The sequence below is a fragment of the Hippopotamus amphibius genome, chromosome 7 (assembly GCF_030028045.1).
Source record: "Hippopotamus amphibius kiboko isolate mHipAmp2 chromosome 7, mHipAmp2.hap2, whole genome shotgun sequence".
Taxonomy (NCBI): domain Eukaryota; kingdom Metazoa; phylum Chordata; class Mammalia; order Artiodactyla; family Hippopotamidae; genus Hippopotamus; species Hippopotamus amphibius.
In genome coordinates, this window is record NC_080192.1 from 72668703 (window position 1) to 72688630 (window position 19928).

The window sequence follows — 19928 nt, forward strand, 5'->3', positions numbered from 1 at the left end:
ACAAAACAGTCATTTTTTTCAACTCATGTACAGAAGTCCAAATCTTACCTGAAGGCCAATTCAGAAAAGTTACTTTTTAATGTTTTAAAGGTGGTTTAATTTTGTACAATGGAATAAAATACTTAATTTTTTATTTCTCACATTTATTTTTTTGTTTCGTTTTCAAAGGATGATAAGCCTAAAGAGAAGCAGCAGCCTGTGAGAATGAGTCAGGGATTCATCAACCAGCATACGGTGCAACGCCAGGGAAAACAGATTTGTAAATATTTTCTTGAAAGGAAATGTATTAAGGTATAAAAAATGTGTAAGCAAAAATATACTAAAATGTAAGATTTAGCAAAAATGTGCTAAAACCAACTCCTGTTTGCAGTAGACACTCCAGAAGCATACTTGTACAATTTTAGAACTGTTTCCTTCTGGAAAAGTTTCAATTAGAAAATTTATTGAAATATTCTTTTATGTTTAAGAAAGTAGATAATTTTTTAAAAACGCTTTGTGTTAAAATTTTTAAGGACTTGACAGATTTTAAGCAAATATATGTGATGTGGTTCTGATAGCTCATTAAGAATTAGACTATACTGCTTCTAGCTAAGACTTTGTTTTCTTCTGGAATCATTTGCTTATCCAAAGTTAAGTAGGAATTGTAATGACAACTTTGAGGAATAATGGCTTTTTCTTGTTTCTTCTTTTGGCCTAGGGAGACCAGTGTAAATTTGATCATGATGCAGAGATAGAGAAGAAAAAAGAAATGTGTAAGTTTTATGTACAAGGATATTGTACCAGAGGCGAAAACTGTCTGTATTTGCATAATATCCTTTATCACAAGATAGTAACTTTACTTTTCATAAATATTTACATGAATGTAAAATTTTGAATGAAAGCAGTGTTTTAGCCATGGGAAAATTATGTTATCCAAGCTCAACTCAGTATTGAAGTGATTAAATTGTACACAGATCCCCCGTGGGGGCCCCTCCCCCCCCCCCCCCCAAGAAAGAGTCTTTAGAAATTCTCTCAAATGCACATCCGCTCAAACTGGGAAGTGTAACAGGTTCATGAGACCTACTCAGGTCCCAGGAAAACTTCCTCAGAATTTCTGCTCTGCTGTCCACTAATTGAATCTATATTCATGTAATCTACATAGATTAGAGGTAGGAATTGCATAGTTTGGGAGTACTTGTTTTCCGCATAGTTTGTACTGTATAGAGGTTAATTGTCCCTTAATTTGAAGAATAACCCTAACTCTTCCATGTAAATGGTCCAGACATGTAAAAACATGGAACATAGACATTTTAGGGTAATTGCACCTTTGATCACCACAAAAGTTGTTCTCCTTCAGTCATTCAGTGCAAGGAATCTCAAGTTCTAACTTGAGAAATCTTTCCTAGAAAATAATATCGAAGTTGTATAAATTGATCCTATTTTAAACAAGCCTAATATGTGAAGGATCCCGATTTGTAAGACATGTCATTCTCGTTGACTTTAATCCTCCCACCCCAAAAGAATGCTTTAATAGTAATCACATTTCGCAAAGTATTTAAAATATACATTCCTTTCTTGTATCAGTGAAACATACTTGTAGTTTAAGAATAGATTTGAGGGGAAGAAGAGTCCTGTGACAGCCAATAAGCTTCATTTATATAATCATCCTAAGATTAGATTTTCTTGTAACCCGGTTAATAATTTGTTGTCTCATATAGAGAATTTAATGTTTCTGCTAGTAGAAAAGAACTTTATGTAGGAAAAATAGTTACTAAATGGATAACAAATTATTTTAGTTGGGTTACAATTATCCTCTTCCTTGACATTTGGGTTACATGAATATCCTTGCAAGTTCTACCATACAGGAGCAAAATGTTATCAGGGAGAATATTGCAAGTTTTCACATGCTCCGTTGACTACTGAAACACAAGAACTGTTGGCTAAAGTAAGTACAATTTTAATTTTTGTTTTTCTTTTTTGAAGAATACAAACTGAGGGTGGAAATTTGAAAAGACACTGTTCCTTAAGGAGGGTGCCTCATAGGTTAGCATGTGGGTTATATTAGGACTGATAATCTAAGGATTTATATCAGTTTAGAAAATTATTATTCATTTGTATATTTTTCCTTGTAGTTTAAAGGAAATTTTATACTTATTGCTGGTGTAAATGGAATGTTCTTAAAACCTTCAATGTAGTTAGCAACCTTAGTAGCTGAGTTAACCAAAGGAACACAAAGCAAATAGGAGAAGTAGTGTTCCACTCTTAGAAGGAAAGTTCAGGATCATTGGTTGATAAATATTTTAGAGTGACATCAAAGCATACTTAAGTGGTTATTTCATAGTTTTCTTCAAATATTCTTTCAGACTGTAAGAAAAGACAATTGAAAAATAAAAGTCGTTTATGTTCTTTCACTTCTCAGTGTGTTAGCTGGAGCTAGTCTCTTCAAAATTAAACTGAAATATAAGTGAAAATAAACCAAACCATTCCATCTTGTGGCAGAAGTTCCCTTGAGCATATGCAGATATTAGAAAGTCAAAGGTCCTTATTTCTGGAAATTTTTAGTTGTGAAATATGAAGGGTTACCCTGGAATTAGAAATTATAGCAAGTATTTGGTTGTTTATTAGCATGAATATATATGGAAAAAATGATATATGTAAAAGTCATTTTCCCATTCCCCTTATAGTAAATACTCTTAGATGATTACTGGGATGAATATTATTAGACTCTTTAGAAAATTACAAGAGTATGATAATATACATAAATTGACATTAATGCATAAAAATGATTGTGTTATGTTTTCTCCCCATGTTAGGTGTTGGATCCTGAAAGGAAGTCATCATGAAAATAAAATACATAAAAAAGGTAAAATTAACGATTTAACACTTTGTTTCCCCTCTGAAATGTCTCTAGAAGTTGGCATGGGAGCATAGGCCTTTCTACATTTTCTCAGGTAGAAGTCTTTTCCTCTCTCCTATCCCACTAAAAATCTTATAAAATATTTGATACATATAAATAGATATATATGTGGATCTCCATGGACCTGCTTCCCTCTCTGGATTTGTCACTTTTTTGTATTTTTATTCTCCTGTTTCATGTCTTTGTAAATTTACCAAATGTGTATGAGTCACTAAATATTATATTTAGTTTTGCTTGGGTTTGGATATTATTTAAGCAGTATCGTATTCTGTGTTTATTGGTGACTTGCTATTTTCACTCAGCATTGTGCTCCTAAGATTCACTCATGTATATGCATGCAGCTACCATTCATTTTTACTCTTGCATAGCATTTATTCTATGAATATGTTACAAATTATTTAGTCATTCTACGATTGATGGACATTGAGGTTATTTTCAATTTTTAAAATCTAAACTTATTATAAATAACTGTTTTACATGTCTTCTGGTGAAAATGTGTGTGAGTTGTCCTGAGTGTATACCAAGGAATAGAATTGTTGTATCTTCTTAAAACTTAAGATAATACCAGTCTTTTCTAAAGTATGTAGAACAGTTTTTACTCCCATCAACTGTGTAAATGAATTTCTGTTGCTCCATACTCACTAATGCTTTATATTGTCCACACTTTAAAGTTTTTGACCGATTTAATGGGTATAAAAATGGTGTCATAGAGCTTTATTTTCATCAAGTTTAGCATCTTTTCTTAAGCTTACTAGCTTTTGAGTTTCATCTCTGGTGAAATGCTGTTAATGTCTTTTGCCTGTGTTTATATTGGGCTGATTGTCCTTTATACATTTTTTATATATAAATCATTTGTGATGTATGTGTGACAGGTCTTCTCCCATTTTGTGGGCTGCCTTTTCACTTTTTTAATGGTGTTTCAGTTAGCAGAAGTACTTATATTGGCAATCTTTTTCTTTGTGCTAGTTTTTGTGTTTTGTGTCTTATTTAAGAAATCCTTCCCTATCATGAGGCTGTAAAGTACTTTAATTTTTTTTAGGTTTTGGAGTTTTGCTTTTTATGTTTATGTTTTAACTCTTTGGAAATTGTATCAGTTAACAGTTGCCACAACAATGGTGTCTGAAACCAAACACAAGACTCTCAGCATATAAAAATAAACACTTCTTTTTCCATGCATCTGCGGATTGGCTGGGAATAGGCTGATACAGGCTGGCTTTGGCTGGGTTGGCTCTGCTTCATAAAGCAGAACCACTGGGATGGTTCTGGGCCATACTTGTCTCATTCTCCTCCTGGGACCAGGGGGCTAGCTGGGGCATGTTCTTCTCATGGCATTGGCAGAAGGACAAGAGGGCAAGGCCCTGTTTGCATTATATCACGTTTACTTACAACCCATTGACCAAAATAAGTCACATAGCCAAGCCCAAAGTCAGGGAGTAGGGAAGTATACTTTTTGTACTTTCCATATGGGAGGAACTGCTAAGTTACATGACAATGTTTTTGAAGGGACCTTGAGGGAATTATGCTAAGCAAAATAAGTCAGAGAGAAAGACAAATACCATTCCGATTTCATTTATATCTAAAAAACGAAACAAATGGACAAACAAAACCAAACCAAAATCATAGATACGGAGAACAGAATGGTGGTTGCCAGAGGGGAGGGAGGTTGGGGGGTGGGCGAAACAGGTGAAGAAAGGGGTCAGGAGGTACAGACTTCCAGTAATAAAATAAATGAGTCATGGGGCTGTAATGTACAGTGTGGTGACTATAGTCAGTAATGTTGTAGCGCATACTTAAAAGTTGCTGAGGGAGTAAATTCTAAAAGTTAACTTTAGGATTTATGTATGGTGTTAGATGGCAACTAGGCTTCTTGTGGCAGTCATTTCTCAATATACACAAATACTGAATTATGTTGTACACCTAAAGCCAATTAATGTTATATGTCAATTATACCTCATTAAAAATTTTTTTTAATTACATGAAAAAAATAGGAAAAAGGGAAGAATTAAGACTTTTCTTTCTTCCTTCCTTCTTTCCTCCCTCCCTCGCTTCCTTTCTTCCTTTCCTAGAAGTTTGTTTCATTAAGTATTTTTTATCAGGGTAATGTGTTGGGTTGGCCAAAAAGTTCATTTGGGTTTTTCCATAACATCTTAGAGAAAAACCCAAATGAACTTTTTGGCCAACCCAATATTTACATAGTTTTAAAAGTCATGTGATTTTACCAGGATTATCATTGAAAAACAGCAAAATGGTAGTCCTTCATTTCATGATTATTTTTGTAGATGCTGAAAAGCCTTCCTCCAAAATTCAGCTCGTGTTCTTTCCTTATTTGAAAATAAACACTTGAGGAAATAGAAGTGGATGGACATTTTCTTTTAAAAATTGTGGTAAAAGACACATAACATAGTATTTACCATCGTAACCATTTTTAAGTGTACTTTTCACTAGTACTGAGTACAGGCATGTTGTTTTGCAACCACTGCCACCATCCATCTTGCAAAACTGAAACTCCATACCCATTAAACAAGAACTCCCCATTTCACCCTTCCCCAAGCCCTTGGCAATCACTATTCTACTTTCTGTCTTTATGATTTTCATTACTCGAGGTACCTCTTGTAAGTGGAATCATATAGTATGTGTCTTTTTGTGGCTGACTTATTTCACTTAACAAGTATCCTCAAGGTTTACCCATATTGTAGCATATTTCAGAATTGCCATCCTTTTTAAGGCTGAATAATATTCCATTGTCTTGGGACTTCCCTGGTCATCCAGTGGTTAAGACTCTGTGCTCCCAATTCAGGGGGCGCAGGTTTGATCCCTGGTCAGGAAACTAAAATCTCACATGCTGTATAGCACAGCCAAAAAGTTACAAAAAAAACAAAAATTCCATTGTATGTATCTACCACATTTTGCTTCTCCACTCATCTATCAATGGATACTCCATGTTTTAACTTTGTGAATAATGCTACTATGACCATGGATATACCAATATCTTTTTGAAACTTTGCTTTCAATTCTGGGTATATGCCGAGAAGTGGAATTGCTGGATTATGTGATAATTCTATTTTGAATTTTTTGAGGAACCACCATACTGTTTCCCAAGAGGCTGAACCATTTTTACATTTCCACCAGTAGTACACAGGGTTCCTAATTTCCCCACATTCTCACCAACAGTTGTTATTTTCAGTTGTTGTGATAGTAGCCAACCTAATGGGTATAAGGTGGTTATCTCATTGTAGTTTTTTTTTTTAATAAATTTATTTATTTTATTTATTTATTGGCTGTGCTGGGTCTTGGTTGCTGCACATGGGCTTTCTCTAGTTGCTGAGAGTGGGGGCTACTCTTCATTGTGGTGCACAGGTTCCTCATTGTAGTGGCTTCTCTTGTTGTGGAGCACAGGCCCTAGGTGCGTGGGCTTCAGGAGTTGTGGCACATGGGCTCAGTAGTTGTGGCTCACGGGCTCTAGAGCACAGGCTCAGTAGTTGTGGTGCACGGGCTTAGTTGCTCCGTGGCATGTGGAATCTTTCCAGGGCAGGGCTCGAACCCGTGTCCCCTGCATTGGCAGGCAGATTCTTTACCACTGCGCCACCTAGGAAGTCCAGGTTTGTTTCTTTAATAGAGCATATAGTTGGGTTTTGCTCTGTGTGCCAAACCAGAATTCCATTTTTCCTTTTGATAAGCAAATTAATCCATTAACGTTTATTGAAATGACTGAACATTTGATTTATAGTTACTGTGTATATTTATAGTTAACTGTGTATATTATACTGTATATAGTATACTGTGTATACTGTGTATATTATGTTATATCTGTTTTCCCTTATGATGGTTTTTCCCTTTTTGCTCTTTAATAGTTTTACTTTCTTCATCTCATTTTTATTCTTTTTCTTTTTCCACTTCTGTCCAATTACCCTTATTAAGTTTCCATTCAAATCTGATCTGTATTATAATACAGCCTTCATTTTTGATGTGATTTCTTTTTCTTCTGTCATTTCTGGGGTGAGTCCACTCTTATTTTCATTACTTCCATTTTTTTGTTCAGTTTTAGACTTAGTTTTTGAATTTCAATTCAAGTTTTTTTTTTTTTTTCCATATACCTAAACTGGCATATTTAATTATTCAGTTTGGATTTTTGTGTTAGTTTTCTTCTGTGCATGGTTCTTTGGGGGTTGGAGGTGGAGTCAGTGGCTAAGTTGGTAATTTTTACCAGCTGATGTGTTTTTGTTTTTTCTTCTGTAGCTTTGTATGGATGAAGAGTGCTTGTGTCTATGCTTGTTCAAGACTATTCAAGACTTGATTTGGAGTGGTTTACAAGATTCCTCATTTAAAGCACCTTCTTGTGTCATTACAATGATGTGCAACTCTTCAGTGTATGGCGCTGAGGGACAGAATATAGTGTCTAAGTGAACGGTTGGTTTTCACCAAGGTGGTTCCAGCCATTGAAACAGAGGAGGAGCATATGTGACAGAGATGCTGGCTGGTGGGTAAATGTTGTGGTAGTAGATTGCAGAAGTCTCTTCTGATTGATTGCGTTTTCTCAATAGAATAGGAAAAAGGTTAGACTGAGTGAGGATGGATGAAGAAGATTTGAAGAGAGAAAACTACTAGGTTTCTCTAGGAAGACATTGGGATAATAGACAGTGAATATACAGCTAGATCTTTTCATGTCATTAAATATGTTCACAACATATTTTTAATGTCTGTTCACAGTTCTGTTTTGTGGCTTAAATTATGCTTCTATTATTTTTTAAAACCGATTTCCTGTTGGATAAAAAAGTTGTTTCCAGTTTCTTACTATTATAAATAAAATGGAGCAGTGTCTCTTGCTATAACATTACTAAACCTGGAGTTGTTAAATTTTTTGTTGTTAAGATATAAGAATGGTTATCTTTTTGATTGGTTCATAAACTATAGTCAGATTACACAGAGTAGAACATAAATTTTAAGATTGTGATATCTTTAATATAATATTCCAATACAAAATTTTCCAAGCACAAATAATGAGTCTAAATATGTACTTTTATATAGTGGTATTGATTACTATTAGAAAAATACAGTGAAATTGAAACTATCATCATATTGTTTTATTGCTGGGAAAAATAATAGCATCACTAACTTGCTGTATACATTAGAGTCCACCAAAGTTAGTGACACTTCTTAGCAAAGTCCTGTTTGAAAATATGAGTCAGAATTATTTTGGTTGTAACCTGATTCCACAAAAACAAGAAAGGCAATTGCGTATATGCAAGCAAAGGCTTATCAGACAGGACCTGGGAAAGGAAGAAGCAAGGATGGATCGTGGGCCCTTGGCATCGGGAGTGTGTGAGCTGAGAGTGAGTCATCTCTCAGCGCCCATTGTCGTCTGCCAGGTTCACTCCATGGCTATGATGGGGGGAGGGAAAGATAATGCACTAGAATCGTCCAGAGGAAGTCACAGGGGAGAGGGGCTGAGTCTGCTTTAAGAGGGTTCATTTCAAGAATCTTCAATAATATAATGAAAGTGTGCAAGGGAGTGGTTATATTACCTGTAGAAGCGATACATTATATCTTCTTTAAAGGTCACATACAATTTAAAGGAATTCAAGATCTTGTCATAGGGCAGAATTGTAGAAGGTAAATTTTATGGGCAGCCTGTATGTAAGCTAACATTGGCTAATGTACAATAAGCTAACATTAGTGCATACTTAGCATGTGCAGGCACTATGCTATTTTATTTAATACTGTTTAACTTTTAAATTTAAACCTCCCAACTCTATGAGCTGAATAATGGGATCCATTGCACAGAAAAGGAATAAATAGGAACATTTACCTTATACTTTTTCTATTTTCATGAGCCTTGAAAATACTTGTATTTAATCTTCAATGACAGTTTTTAAAAATTTATTTCTTTATAATATTATGTAATAGTTTAACACTTATGACATATAAATACATATATAAAATTTATGCATAAGAAAAAAGTAATTCTTATATTCCAAGGGGCAGTACCCATCTCACCTGTAAATTTAAAAGACCAAGCAGAGATTTGAGGAACTGAGAAGTCAGAGAAGTTAAAATAGCTATACTGTATTGATACAACTATTATTTTTTATATATGTGTGTATATATATGTGTATATATATATATATATATATATATATATATATATATATATATATATTTGGCTGTACCCACACGGCTTGTGGGATCTTAGTTCCCCAACCAGGAATCGAACCTGGGCCCCTGGCAGTGGGCGTGCTGAGTCCTAACCACTGGACTACCAGGAGATTCCCTGTACAACTGTTATTTTGAAGAGGCAAACATCTCTGTCGGTGGAATCTCTTAACTTGCGGTGTTAAGCTGAGGGAGAGGTGCGTTCTCTCACATGTGGCCTGTGTGCCTGAAGCAGCCATTGGGCTCTGGGTCTCCTGTATGTACAGCCCCTCCTAACTGCTCTCCTGCCTCCACTTGCTCCTCTCTTTGCCACAGTTTACTCTCTCTTCCTCAATTAGAGCAGATTTCCCAGTGTACTGCTTTAGTCTTGCCTCCTCTGTGTCCTGCCCTGAATCAAGGTCCATTTGCTACCTGGTTGTAAGTGCTCTGAAGTCTGGCCATCTCAGCCATACCAGGCTTTAGTGCCCGCTGCCCTCTGCTCCTCTCTGCTCCCCTTGGTTTCTCCTGTGATGTAAATCTCACTGACCCTTGAAGCAGCTCCAAGCAAATATGTGTAATAATAAAACCATAGTCAGTTAAAAAAAATTTGGACCATATTGTATATTAACGCATATAAGTGGAATCTAGAAAAATGGTATAGATGATCTTATCCACAAAACAGAAATAGAGACACAGACGTAGAGAACAAATGTACAGATACCAAGGGGGGAAAAGGGGGGGTGGGTGGGATGAATTGGGAAGTTGGGATTGACATATATACACTATTGATACTATACATAAAATGGATAACTAATGAGAACCTGCTGTATAGCACAGGGAACTCTACTCAGTGCTTTGTGGTGACCTAAATGGGAAGGAAATCCAAAAAAAGGGGATATGTGTATATGTATAGCTGATTCACTTTGCTGTACAGTAGAAACTAACACAACATTGAAAAGCAACTATATTGCAATAAAAATTAATTTTAAAAAAATTTGGACCAGAGGAAATATAAGCAAGAAAGTTGTTATGGGAAAAGCTGTACACGGATTTATACGTCCTTTGGTCTGCACGCTTATCATGTCTGATCATTTTTGGAGCCAAAATAAAAAGAATGAAGTGGTTATCTCCTTGCCTCTCATTTTCAGAAAGGAGGGAGGATGCAACGCCTACCTCTTCTAATAATAGTTTCATAAAAACAGTTCTTACGTAGGTCTTTATTATAGAAATCACTGAGTAGAATGGAGAGAATTCTTATTTCTAAGATTCTTTGTGACAGGTTTCATATAACTTTTTTATGGTCAGTTACTGAAAGCCACATGGCCGTAAAACTCAATTTTTGTCAGTTGCTAAGAGAATACAAATCAAGTATGTAGTCTTCCTGTGTGTTAACTTATTCTGATTGTGGAACTTAAAGAATTCAGGCGCAGAGGTGTTGACTGACTTGTCCCCTGTCTGAATAGGATTCCTGACTTCCAGCATAGGTACCTCAGTTCACTGACTAGTTTTAATAAACGTAACCATTGAGGGATTAAAACATACTGATGCCTGGGGCCTGCTCCCAGAAATTGTTATTATGGGGGGTTTGAGGAGGAAGCCTTGGATGTGGACATTAGATTTTTCAGTAGCTCCCAGGTAATTCTACAGCACAACCAAGGTTGAAAACTGCTGATCTCAACAACTAATGGAAGTGCCGTTCTTTTTGCCAGTAGTTGGTTTAAGCTTGAAATACGACTTCATGTCCTCTGGTGCGCTTCTGGAAAAGCTAACATCTCTTGAGATACACGGGAAGAGGTTAGATGTTGCCATGTCTAAACAGACCCTCAGAACTGATGCAGCTGTCTTGTGACCTCAAGGGGAGCCAGCTAAGCAGCTGAAGATGACAGAGAAAAGAGATGGGAAGAAGCTGGGTCCTTGAGGACAACTGAGCCATGGAATTCACCACCCTTAGAGAGGAAATAGCCAGCCTTCACATTTGATGTCATGCCGCGTGAAATCATATATTCTCTTTACTGTTTAAGCCATTTTGGGCTTTATGTTACCTGCAGCCAAAGGCAAACTAATGCATGTGAGCCAAGAATACACTACATTGGTCCATCCAAAGGCCTTGGGTCCCCACCCACCACCCTCTTCACCAGAGACTGTGTTCACCATCTTGGCTTCTGCAGGCAGCACACAGTAAGAAACGAGTGTATTTATTTTCGTAGTCAACATCTCTGAAATTGGGATATACTTTATAGTTACTAGAATATCACATTTTTCATTGGCAGGCTATTTTTTTCTTACTGGTACATTAAAAATGGTGGCCTTTATTAAGTTACATTTAGACTTGGTTGAATGTAATTTTTAAATGAAATTATATATGTATATAGGCAAAAATTTACTGTGAAATAAAATTTGTTACGGGATTTATTTTGGATTAATAAATTATGAAAACATAAAAAGGTTTTTAATGAAAATGAGTGGTTCCCTGTATCCTCCCTTTCTCCCGTCCCGCCCCCTTTGTGGAAGGCAGAATTCTAAACTGGCTCCCAGGATTCCTTGTCCCTGGTGAACACAACCTGTGCAACCCCCTCCCCTTGAGTGTGAACATTACTGCAAGCAGGATGGATTTCACTCCCGTGGTTAACTTACGTTATATGTCAGAGATGAAGTGGTTTTTTACCTTTGGTGTAATTAAGATCTCAAATCAGTTGGTTCTGAGTTAATCAAAAGGGAGATTGATCCCAGGTGGGCCTTAACTAATCAGATGAATCCTTAAAAGAGACTGGGTCCTTCCTGAAGTCAAAGATTAGAGGCGTCAGATTCACCTACTAGCCTTGAAATAAGCTGTCATGATTCGAGAGGGCCATGTATCCAGAACTGAGAGCAACCCTCGAATGACAGGGCAGAAATGGGAGCTTTGGTCTTAAAACCACAGCTTGCTGAATCCTGCCGACAGCTTTAAGAACTTGGAAGAGGTGGTCCAGGCTTGTTTCGTATGTTCCCACCTCAGCCCTTGAACGGGCCATTTCTCTAAGGAGCCCAGGTTCCTTTTAATTGAGAAGATAGTCCCCAACTTGAAATGGTTCCACTTAGTGATTTTTGAAAACGATGGTGTGAAATTGATATGCATTCAGTAGAAACCACGCTTGGGACTTTTAGCTGTGATCTTTTCCCTGGGCTCGCGGTGTGTCGTAGGACATTCTCTCATGATGCTGGGCAGCCCTGCAATCATGAGAGTAAACAACCAATAACTTACGACCATTCTGTATCCGGACAACCTCCTGTTTTTCACTTTCAGTACAGTATTCAATACATGACATGAGATAGTCAACACTTCATTCTAAATTAGGCTTTGTGTTAGATGATTTTGCCCAACTATAGGCTAATGGAAATGTTCTGAGACAGTTCAGGTAAACTAGGCTAAGCTATGATGTTCAGTAGGTTAGGTGTATTATATGCATTTTCGACTTGATATTTTCCACTTTCAGTGGGTTTATTGAGATGGAACCCCATCGTACGTCGAGGAAAATCTGTAGTAGTTACAATCCAAGATCTGGGTGCTGGATGTGCTTAATGCTTTTGAGTCTGGTTAGCTGAAGACAGCCTTGGGACTGTAGCGTGAGCTGTCATGCACATCAAAAAGTGACAGTTTAGGGGGAATGGATTTGGCCTTTGAGGAGCTCTCCATCTCTTCTGCCTGGTCTGGGGACTACGGGTACTAGTTTTCAGTTGTCATTTCAGGGCTCTTGATCTTCAAAGCCGCTGTGGAGCTGGGGAGAGGAGGATGAGATTAGGGCAGGTCATCACCATGAGGCATTTTACCCAGATTCAGCTGTTTTTCTTGAGTAAATTCTCTTTGAATTGTAAGCCTTTAATTTCCAGAATTCTGAAAAAATTGAGTTCCACTGCTTTTGCCTGTGTCCTCTCATGCCTTTTATGGAGTACAGGTTTCAGAGATTCTCAGTCTGTCGTTCCAGAAGTGGTAACAGCAGTCCACTTTTAAGTATTGTTTGGCATCTTTTTTTTTTTCATGCCTGTACTTTAGAAATATTTATCTTTGAATGGTACGAAGACTGAATGTGTGCCATCTTCCTAGTCTTTTTATTTCAGAATCCCCCCTCCTGCCTGGCGGTCCAGGAACTCATCTTCCTGGCAGGATGTGCTCACTCCTGAGTATTTAGGGCCTTCGCTCCTGCTCCAAATGTTGAAACTGCCTTTTTCAGGGGTCTCACAGAAGTGGCCTTATTTACCGTTCACTTAAGTCTTAAATAAATACGTGTTTTGTATCCCAGCTGTATCCTGCACAAAAATATTTCCAGTTTATTTGCCTGGATGTGTTGCTTGGCAGGTAAGTTTGTTACATAATAATATAAACTGGACTTTAATCTTGGACTTCCTGAACAAATTTGTGATTCAGCCCATACCTGCTGACACACAAGCTCTTTCAGCCTTTTGTGCGCCCGAGGACTGCAAGCCAACTTCAACTTCCTCGCGTAGCTGAGCTCAGTTAGGTGAACCCGGAATCAACAGAAATGCTCCTTATTTCAGCCAGAGGCACATAAAACAGTTATTTCAGTCCCCGAAGAAGGAAAACCTGGTCCCAGTGAATTCCTGATTGTCTTGGGGGCTGAATGGCTGTCCTTGTGCAGCTGTGAAGGGTTCTATGTTCTCCCCGAGAAGGGGAGGTGATGCGAGCGGCCCGTCAGGAAACAGAAGCTGCCCAGCCTCCCACAGACCGCCAGCAGCTCTGCAAGGGCTGTGCTCTTGGGGATGCGCCCTCCAGCTAGATCTGCACCAGGAAAAAGAAGGGAAAATGACCTTGACTTTTGAATGGGATGTGCAGGCCCCTCCAGCTGGGAGTCCAGAAGGCAAGACAGGGAAGGGTGCACCCTGTAACAGACGGGGAGACATGCTGCTGCCCATGGCCTCTGTTCTGTCAAATCTCAGCAAGATACGTGGCTGTAATAAGACTGAGGTGCGGGAGCTGCATGAAGGACCGTGAAGCAGGCCTCCTGGGCCCACCCACAAATTAGCAACGGTCTGTGTTTCAGAACCATCCAGGTCAAATCACAGGATTGGGAAATGGGGGTGCAGGCCGGCAGTCGTGCCCACAGCCTCAGGCCCTCAGTGGCCTTCCCTCTTTCCTCTGAGGCCTCACCCACATTTCTTCTGTCGTCAGGGGCAGCCTAAGTGAACATCAGGCGAGGGCACCCCTCACCCTCTACCCTCTATTGGGCTCAGCAGCCCTCACACCCCTTGTCTTAAATTGCCCTCCTTGATATTCTGGAATTGGTACAGGGGTGTTTAGTGTCTGTCTTGTTTAAGGCTGTATTTCCTGCAAGGATCATGTGCATAAAAGGCCCTCACTAGTTATTAGATCATTAAAATATGAATTTCCCCAGCCATAGGAAGAAGAGTGGCCCTTTCGGTGAAAAGAATTAAGGTGATTTTTTGAAATGTTTAAGCCTTGAAGTGGTAGAGGCCAAACCATGAAACAACACAGATGCAGATGATGGGTCCTTCTGCTCAAGTGATTCCCCAGACAAAGACAGAAAGGAAGGAGGGCGGCCGACAGCGAGGTTTGCCTGTGAGTCAGCCCGGCGCACACACTCCTCGCTCTGTGTGACAGTCATATGTGCGTGTGCACGGGTGAGGGGCCCTCCAGGCTTGGCATGGTTCCTTCTCATTTCCACACTTGGGACTCTTAACTAGTACCAATCTCCAACTACCTAGCACACGTGTCCCAGTTGGTCACCACCTACCAGTGTGTGTGGATCCAGGAAGCAGGTGGACCCCTGGTTGCTCAAGTTGAAGGTTGATGCCCATCAGTCATAGACCACCCGGCACCCACTTAGGTTCAACAAAGCAGGTTTATTATTTGCCGCATCAAGACAGTGATTGGATTTCTGAGGACTGGGGCATAGCTCAACAGGAGGGAGTTAGGGAAAGATAATCACAGCGTTTTGAGTCAGCCCTGCGATGGCCTTGGTGGGGATGGGGCAGATTGTGTCAAGTACAAAGTTGCAGGAAGAGCTGGTGGCCTTGTCTCTGTGAGTGAGCAGGTATTAGGCGTTTACACTTAGACAGTTTGTGACTCTCACCTCCGACTGGGTGCAGTTTCTGGGCGGTGTGAGTCCCAGAGCAGCCCGTTTTAAAAAGCTGTGGCTTCTGTTTCAATTTGCAGTCTCCCCTCAAGGCTGGCTGGCAGCCGGGCAGTTTACTGCTCTTATCAAAATATGACAAGTAAGAGATGGAGGGAGGCTAGGAAATGACCTGCCTGCCTGTCCAGCAACGAGAGGGTACTGTGTGCAGTGATGCCTGAGGATATGGCAGGGTGGTTTCTCAGATTCGGGGAAGGCCCTGACCCTGCAGGAACTTCTGCAGAATTCCTGTCCATCTGTCTTTTGACTTTTTTTTCTTTTTTTGGCCACAGCCCATGTCATGGGGGATCTTAGTTCCCCAACCAGGGATCCAACCAGTGCCCCCTGCAGTGGAAGGGCAGCGTCCTAACCACTGGACCACCAGGGAAGTCCCTCGACTCATTTTTGATCTAGATTATAAATTGTATAGTCTGAAGTCAAGAAGCCTGATTCCTCCAGCTTTGTTTTTCTTTCTCAAGATTGCTTTGGCTATTCAGGGTCTTTTGTGTTTCCATGCAAATAGATTATAAATTGTGTTCCCCTTGTGTGTGTGTCAGAGGAAAAGGAAATGCAGGCCTTGCATTCTGGTTTTTAGGGCAGAACCTGACTTTATCTGGTCCTTCACTTGCTCCACAGTGTCCCGCTGTGAATGACAGCAGTTTCATTCACTGTAGACCATAGAGGAGGGGGCTTCTGAGGCTGTACTGAGGTGGGAGGGGAGGTGGAGGGGGGAAATTTCGAGCTGCATCTCCTTCTGCTGCAGGAATCTTGCTGGAGAGGTGGTGGGGGTGTGGAGGCCCAGGGTAGGGGCTGTGGGAGAGGGGAGGAGTGTTGGGAGAGGAAGTTTTTGATCCTGCAGACCCTGAGGGGAGAATGGTTTTGATTTCTTGTCCAGTCTTTTAGGCTAATAATCCAGGCTGGGATTAAGAGTCCAAATTCCTTCCTTATCCCTGGAGTCAATGAATCTCTTTATGAAATATGCTGATTGAGCCTCTTATTTCAGATCTTACTGCTGAAATAGGTAGAATTATGTCACTGCTAGTTATAAAATTAGCCAACTTCTCTTTCAAAAAAAAAGAAAACAAGGCCACAATGTTTGAAAATTAGCCTCCTGAATGTCTCCAAGGTGACTCTGCACTCATTGCGAAACGGTCTTCTTCTCTGACTCTCAATTTAGCAGGAATTACACAAATAAGGTGATCATTTTTATCACTTTTACGTGCTCCAAGATTATTGACAAAGAAAAGGATGACCGGGCTGGAATGTGGGCTTTTGAAGAGAAGAGTGTGCTTGGCAGTGGGTGGCTGTCCAAGTCCCCCAGGGTAGAGGTGCCCTCTCCCCCGGTGAGGTGGGACGATTGACCCTTAGCAGGTGCTCTGCAGAGAAGACTGGGATACAAGGCGTATTCGTTTGCTGTAACAAAGGACCACTGGGTGCCTAGAACAACAGAAATGTATTCTCACTCGGTTCTGGAGGCTAAAAGTCGGAAGTCAAGGGGTGGGCAGGCCCATGCTCCGAAGGCTCTAAGGGATGGTCCTTCCTCACCTCTTCCTAGTTTCTGGTGGTGACTAGTGATCCTTGGTGTTTCTTGGCTGTAACAGCATAACTCCAGTCTCTGCCTCTGTCTTCTCTCCCAGTGTGTGTGTGTCTGTGTCTCTGTTTTCTCTTCTTATAAGGATACAGGTCATTGCATTAAGACCCACTCCAATCCAGTAGGACCTCATTTTAACAAAATACATCTGCAAAAACATTATTTCCAAGCAAGGTCACATTCCAGGTACCAGGTGTTAGGACTTGAACATACGTTTTTGGAGGACACAGTCCAACCAAAGCACAAGGCCTATTCTGCTTCCGAGGCAAGAGGTTGCTGTAGAGTTGGGGCTGGGCCCTTAGGACCTCCTAAAGCTCCACCATGTTGCTGGAAAGCCTACCTCAACCTTTGGGACATACCATTGTAGCCCAGTTTTGCAATTTAAGATATCACTTGTGCGTGTGGTTTTTTGTTTGTTTGTTTGTTGTAGAGCAGGTATAAGGAGTTGAGTTCATCCCACCCCTCAGCACATAGCATGATCTCATTGTCAGTGATGGAGGGATTCTCCCTTATTTTATTTTTCCCCCTTTCTTCCCTGCATCAGCCAGGATAGTTATGCTGGGGTAACAAACAACTCTAAAATCTCTGTGGCTTGAAACAACAAAGGGTAATATTTTGCTCATGCTGTGCACATTGTGGGGCAGCAGCAGCCTCCACCTGAGTGGGCCCAGATGCCATCCTGGAGAGGAAAGAACTCTGCAATAGGGTGACCCAACCACAAGGGGGCAGAAACGCCCAGAGGTGGGAGAATAGGAGAGATTTTGCGGCTTGTCTGTCACCTTGTCCATGGGTTTCCATTAAGGATTTCCACCTTTAGGAGACTCTCACTACTGTTTCCTTCCTATCCATCTTTCTAATAGCCCCTTCCCCAATCCACTGTCTCAGGTCCCTGATCTTTACAAACTAAGTTAAAGCCAACTTGTTTGTGGGTGCAATGGGTGGCCCCTCTTAATGCATCACGTTGGTCCTCATGATTTAAGGCTCTCCAGTCATCAGTCTCTAGATGAGTGTTCAGCACCTGCCAGGGGCAGCAGGTGCTGGGGCTACATCAGCAGCTGTGTAGACAAGATGCCTGCTCTCTTGGGACTTCCCCGGTGGCCCCGTGGTTAAGAATCCACCTTCCGATGCAGGGGACGAGGGTTTGATCCCATGTCAAGGAACTAAGATCCCACATGCCCTGGGGCAACTAAGCCTGTGTGCTACAACTAGAGAAGCCGGCGCACCACAACAAAGAAGAACCCACATGCCACAATGAAGGCCCAGCACAGCAGATTAAAAAAAAAAAAAAAAAAAAAAGATGCCTGCTCTCATGGAGCAGGATTCCAGCCAGTTAGATTCAGGATGCTTTGGGCTACAAACAACAAGAATTCCATCGCAAACAACTTAAACCATAACCACATTATCTCATATAACAGGAAGTTCAGAGAAAGGAAAGTTTCCAGGGGTATTCGATTTGGACCCCAGGCCCATTTGGCTCCACCTTTCACCAGGAGGCTTTTTCTTTATACGAGCTTCTTTCATTGTTTAAAAATGCAGCTTTCAGCTGCAACCATGTAACATATTTAGTCTCATTCAATGGAAAAGATAGAGACCATTCCAACCATGTGATAAGAAAGCCCTTCCCTTCACTCTGCCTGGGACATTCCCTGTGGTTGCTTTGGAGCCTGTAAGGTGGGTGGTAGGTGATCAACTTTCTCTGAGTCACAGGCTGGAATGAGGAGTGTATTAATTTGCTAGGGCTGCTGTCACAAAGGACCCAAGACACAATTATAGAGGCTGGAAGTCTGAGATCATGATGTCAGCAAGGTTGGTTTCTTCTGAGGCCTCTCTCTGTGGCTTGTAGATGACTGTCTTCTCCTCTCTGTGTCTTCACACACAGGTCTTCCCTCTGTGTGTGTCTGTTTCTTAGTCCCTTTTTATAAAGATACTGGTCCTATTGGATTAGAGCCCTCATTTAAACTTAATTACCTCCTTAAAGACCCTATTTTCAAATACAGTCACCTTCTGAGATACTAGGGGTTAGGACTTCAACATCGGGATTGGGGTGTGGGTACACAGTTCAGTTCATAACGAGGAGGGAAGGGGCTCTGAGCAAAACAGGTTTCTTTTTGGAAGATGGAAAAGGGAAATAGATGTTGGATGTGCAACTAACGGGGTCTATGCTATGGGGAGAGACAAAACAGGTAAACAAATATCATTTCAGATAGTGAAAAGTACTTTTGAAGAAAATGAAACAGCAAAAGCTAATCAAGAGGGACAGCAGACGGGTGTCTGCTGCAGAGGGTGTCTGCTGCAGGCGGGTGTCTGCTGCAGGCGGGTGTCTGCTGCAGGCGGGTGTCTGCTGCTGAGGGTGTCTGCTGCAGAGGGTGTCTGCTGCAGGCGGGTGTCTGCTGCAGGCGGGTGTCTGCTGCAGGCGGGTGTCTGCTGCAGGCGGGTGTCTGCTGCAGAGGGTGTCTGCTGCAGGCGGGTGTCTGCTGCAGGCGGGTGCAGCATTGGCAAGGGTGGCTGGAATGGCCTCTCTGGGGAGGGGACTTTTGAGCCCACCCAAGTGCAGAGCAGAACGAGGAGCAGAGCAAGGAGGAAACAGCAGATCCAGAGACCCCAGGGTAGGAATGAGCCTGGCAGAGTCCAGGGGCAGAAAAGAGGCTGGTGCATTTGGAAGCAGTGGTCCAGGAGGTAAGCAGGACCCAGCCCACTTAGGGCTCTGGGATTTGGTGTTGTCCTCTAAGATGGGCTGCCTTCAGGGAAACACAGTGAGTATGATTGAACATTGAGTGTGTTGAATTTCCACGTGGCCAAGTAACTCAGCAGAGATATATCTGTCCCGTGGACAGACTCCAAACCACCGTAAAACCAGCATTGGAGTGAGGAATGGTGCCCTTAGAGGATGGTGTTCTTTCTCCATCTTCCAAGGCCCAGCCCCCAACCAAGTTAGGCACTGCTGCCAGCTGAAGGCAGGAATGGAGGAATGGGTACATAACTGAGCCCGCAGTACTAGGGCAAAGGGTGAGGAACAAACTCTTCCTATGATGGAAGTTGATGGCTTGGGTAGGGAGGACAGATGAGTCTAAGAAACAGAAATCTTTGTCTCCAGCACCATGTCTGACCACTCGGCCAACAATAAAAGGAAGGAAGGTGAGCCATTGTCCAAGTGCTACCACATGGCGGTCGTGAATCCTGACTCAAG

General features: G+C 41.0%; 1 protein-coding gene across 10 annotated transcripts in view; it reads left to right on the forward strand.

The window, feature by feature from the left end:
* The window catches only part of ZC3H8 (zinc finger CCCH-type containing 8), a 38693-nt gene that overhangs the window by 13770 nt on the left and 4995 nt on the right, over window positions 1-19928 (forward strand). Inside the window, exons 5-9 of one of the 10 annotated variants that reach the window (XR_009054640.1) lie at window positions 169-291; window positions 698-752; window positions 1832-1924; window positions 2793-2842; window positions 10735-11478. Coding sequence is in view for 6 of the 10 variants with exons in the window: in XM_057741279.1 (XP_057597262.1) it covers window positions 169-291; window positions 698-809; window positions 1815-1924; window positions 2793-2822 (375 nt within the window). In the remaining 4 variants the exon portion in view is untranslated. Of the gene's footprint in view, window positions 1-168; window positions 292-697; window positions 810-1814; window positions 1925-2792; window positions 2843-7132; window positions 8968-10734; window positions 11479-19928 lie in introns of those variants that run through there. The other 9 variants (XR_009054641.1, XR_009054638.1, XM_057741279.1 and 6 more) reach the window with 9 other exon arrangements.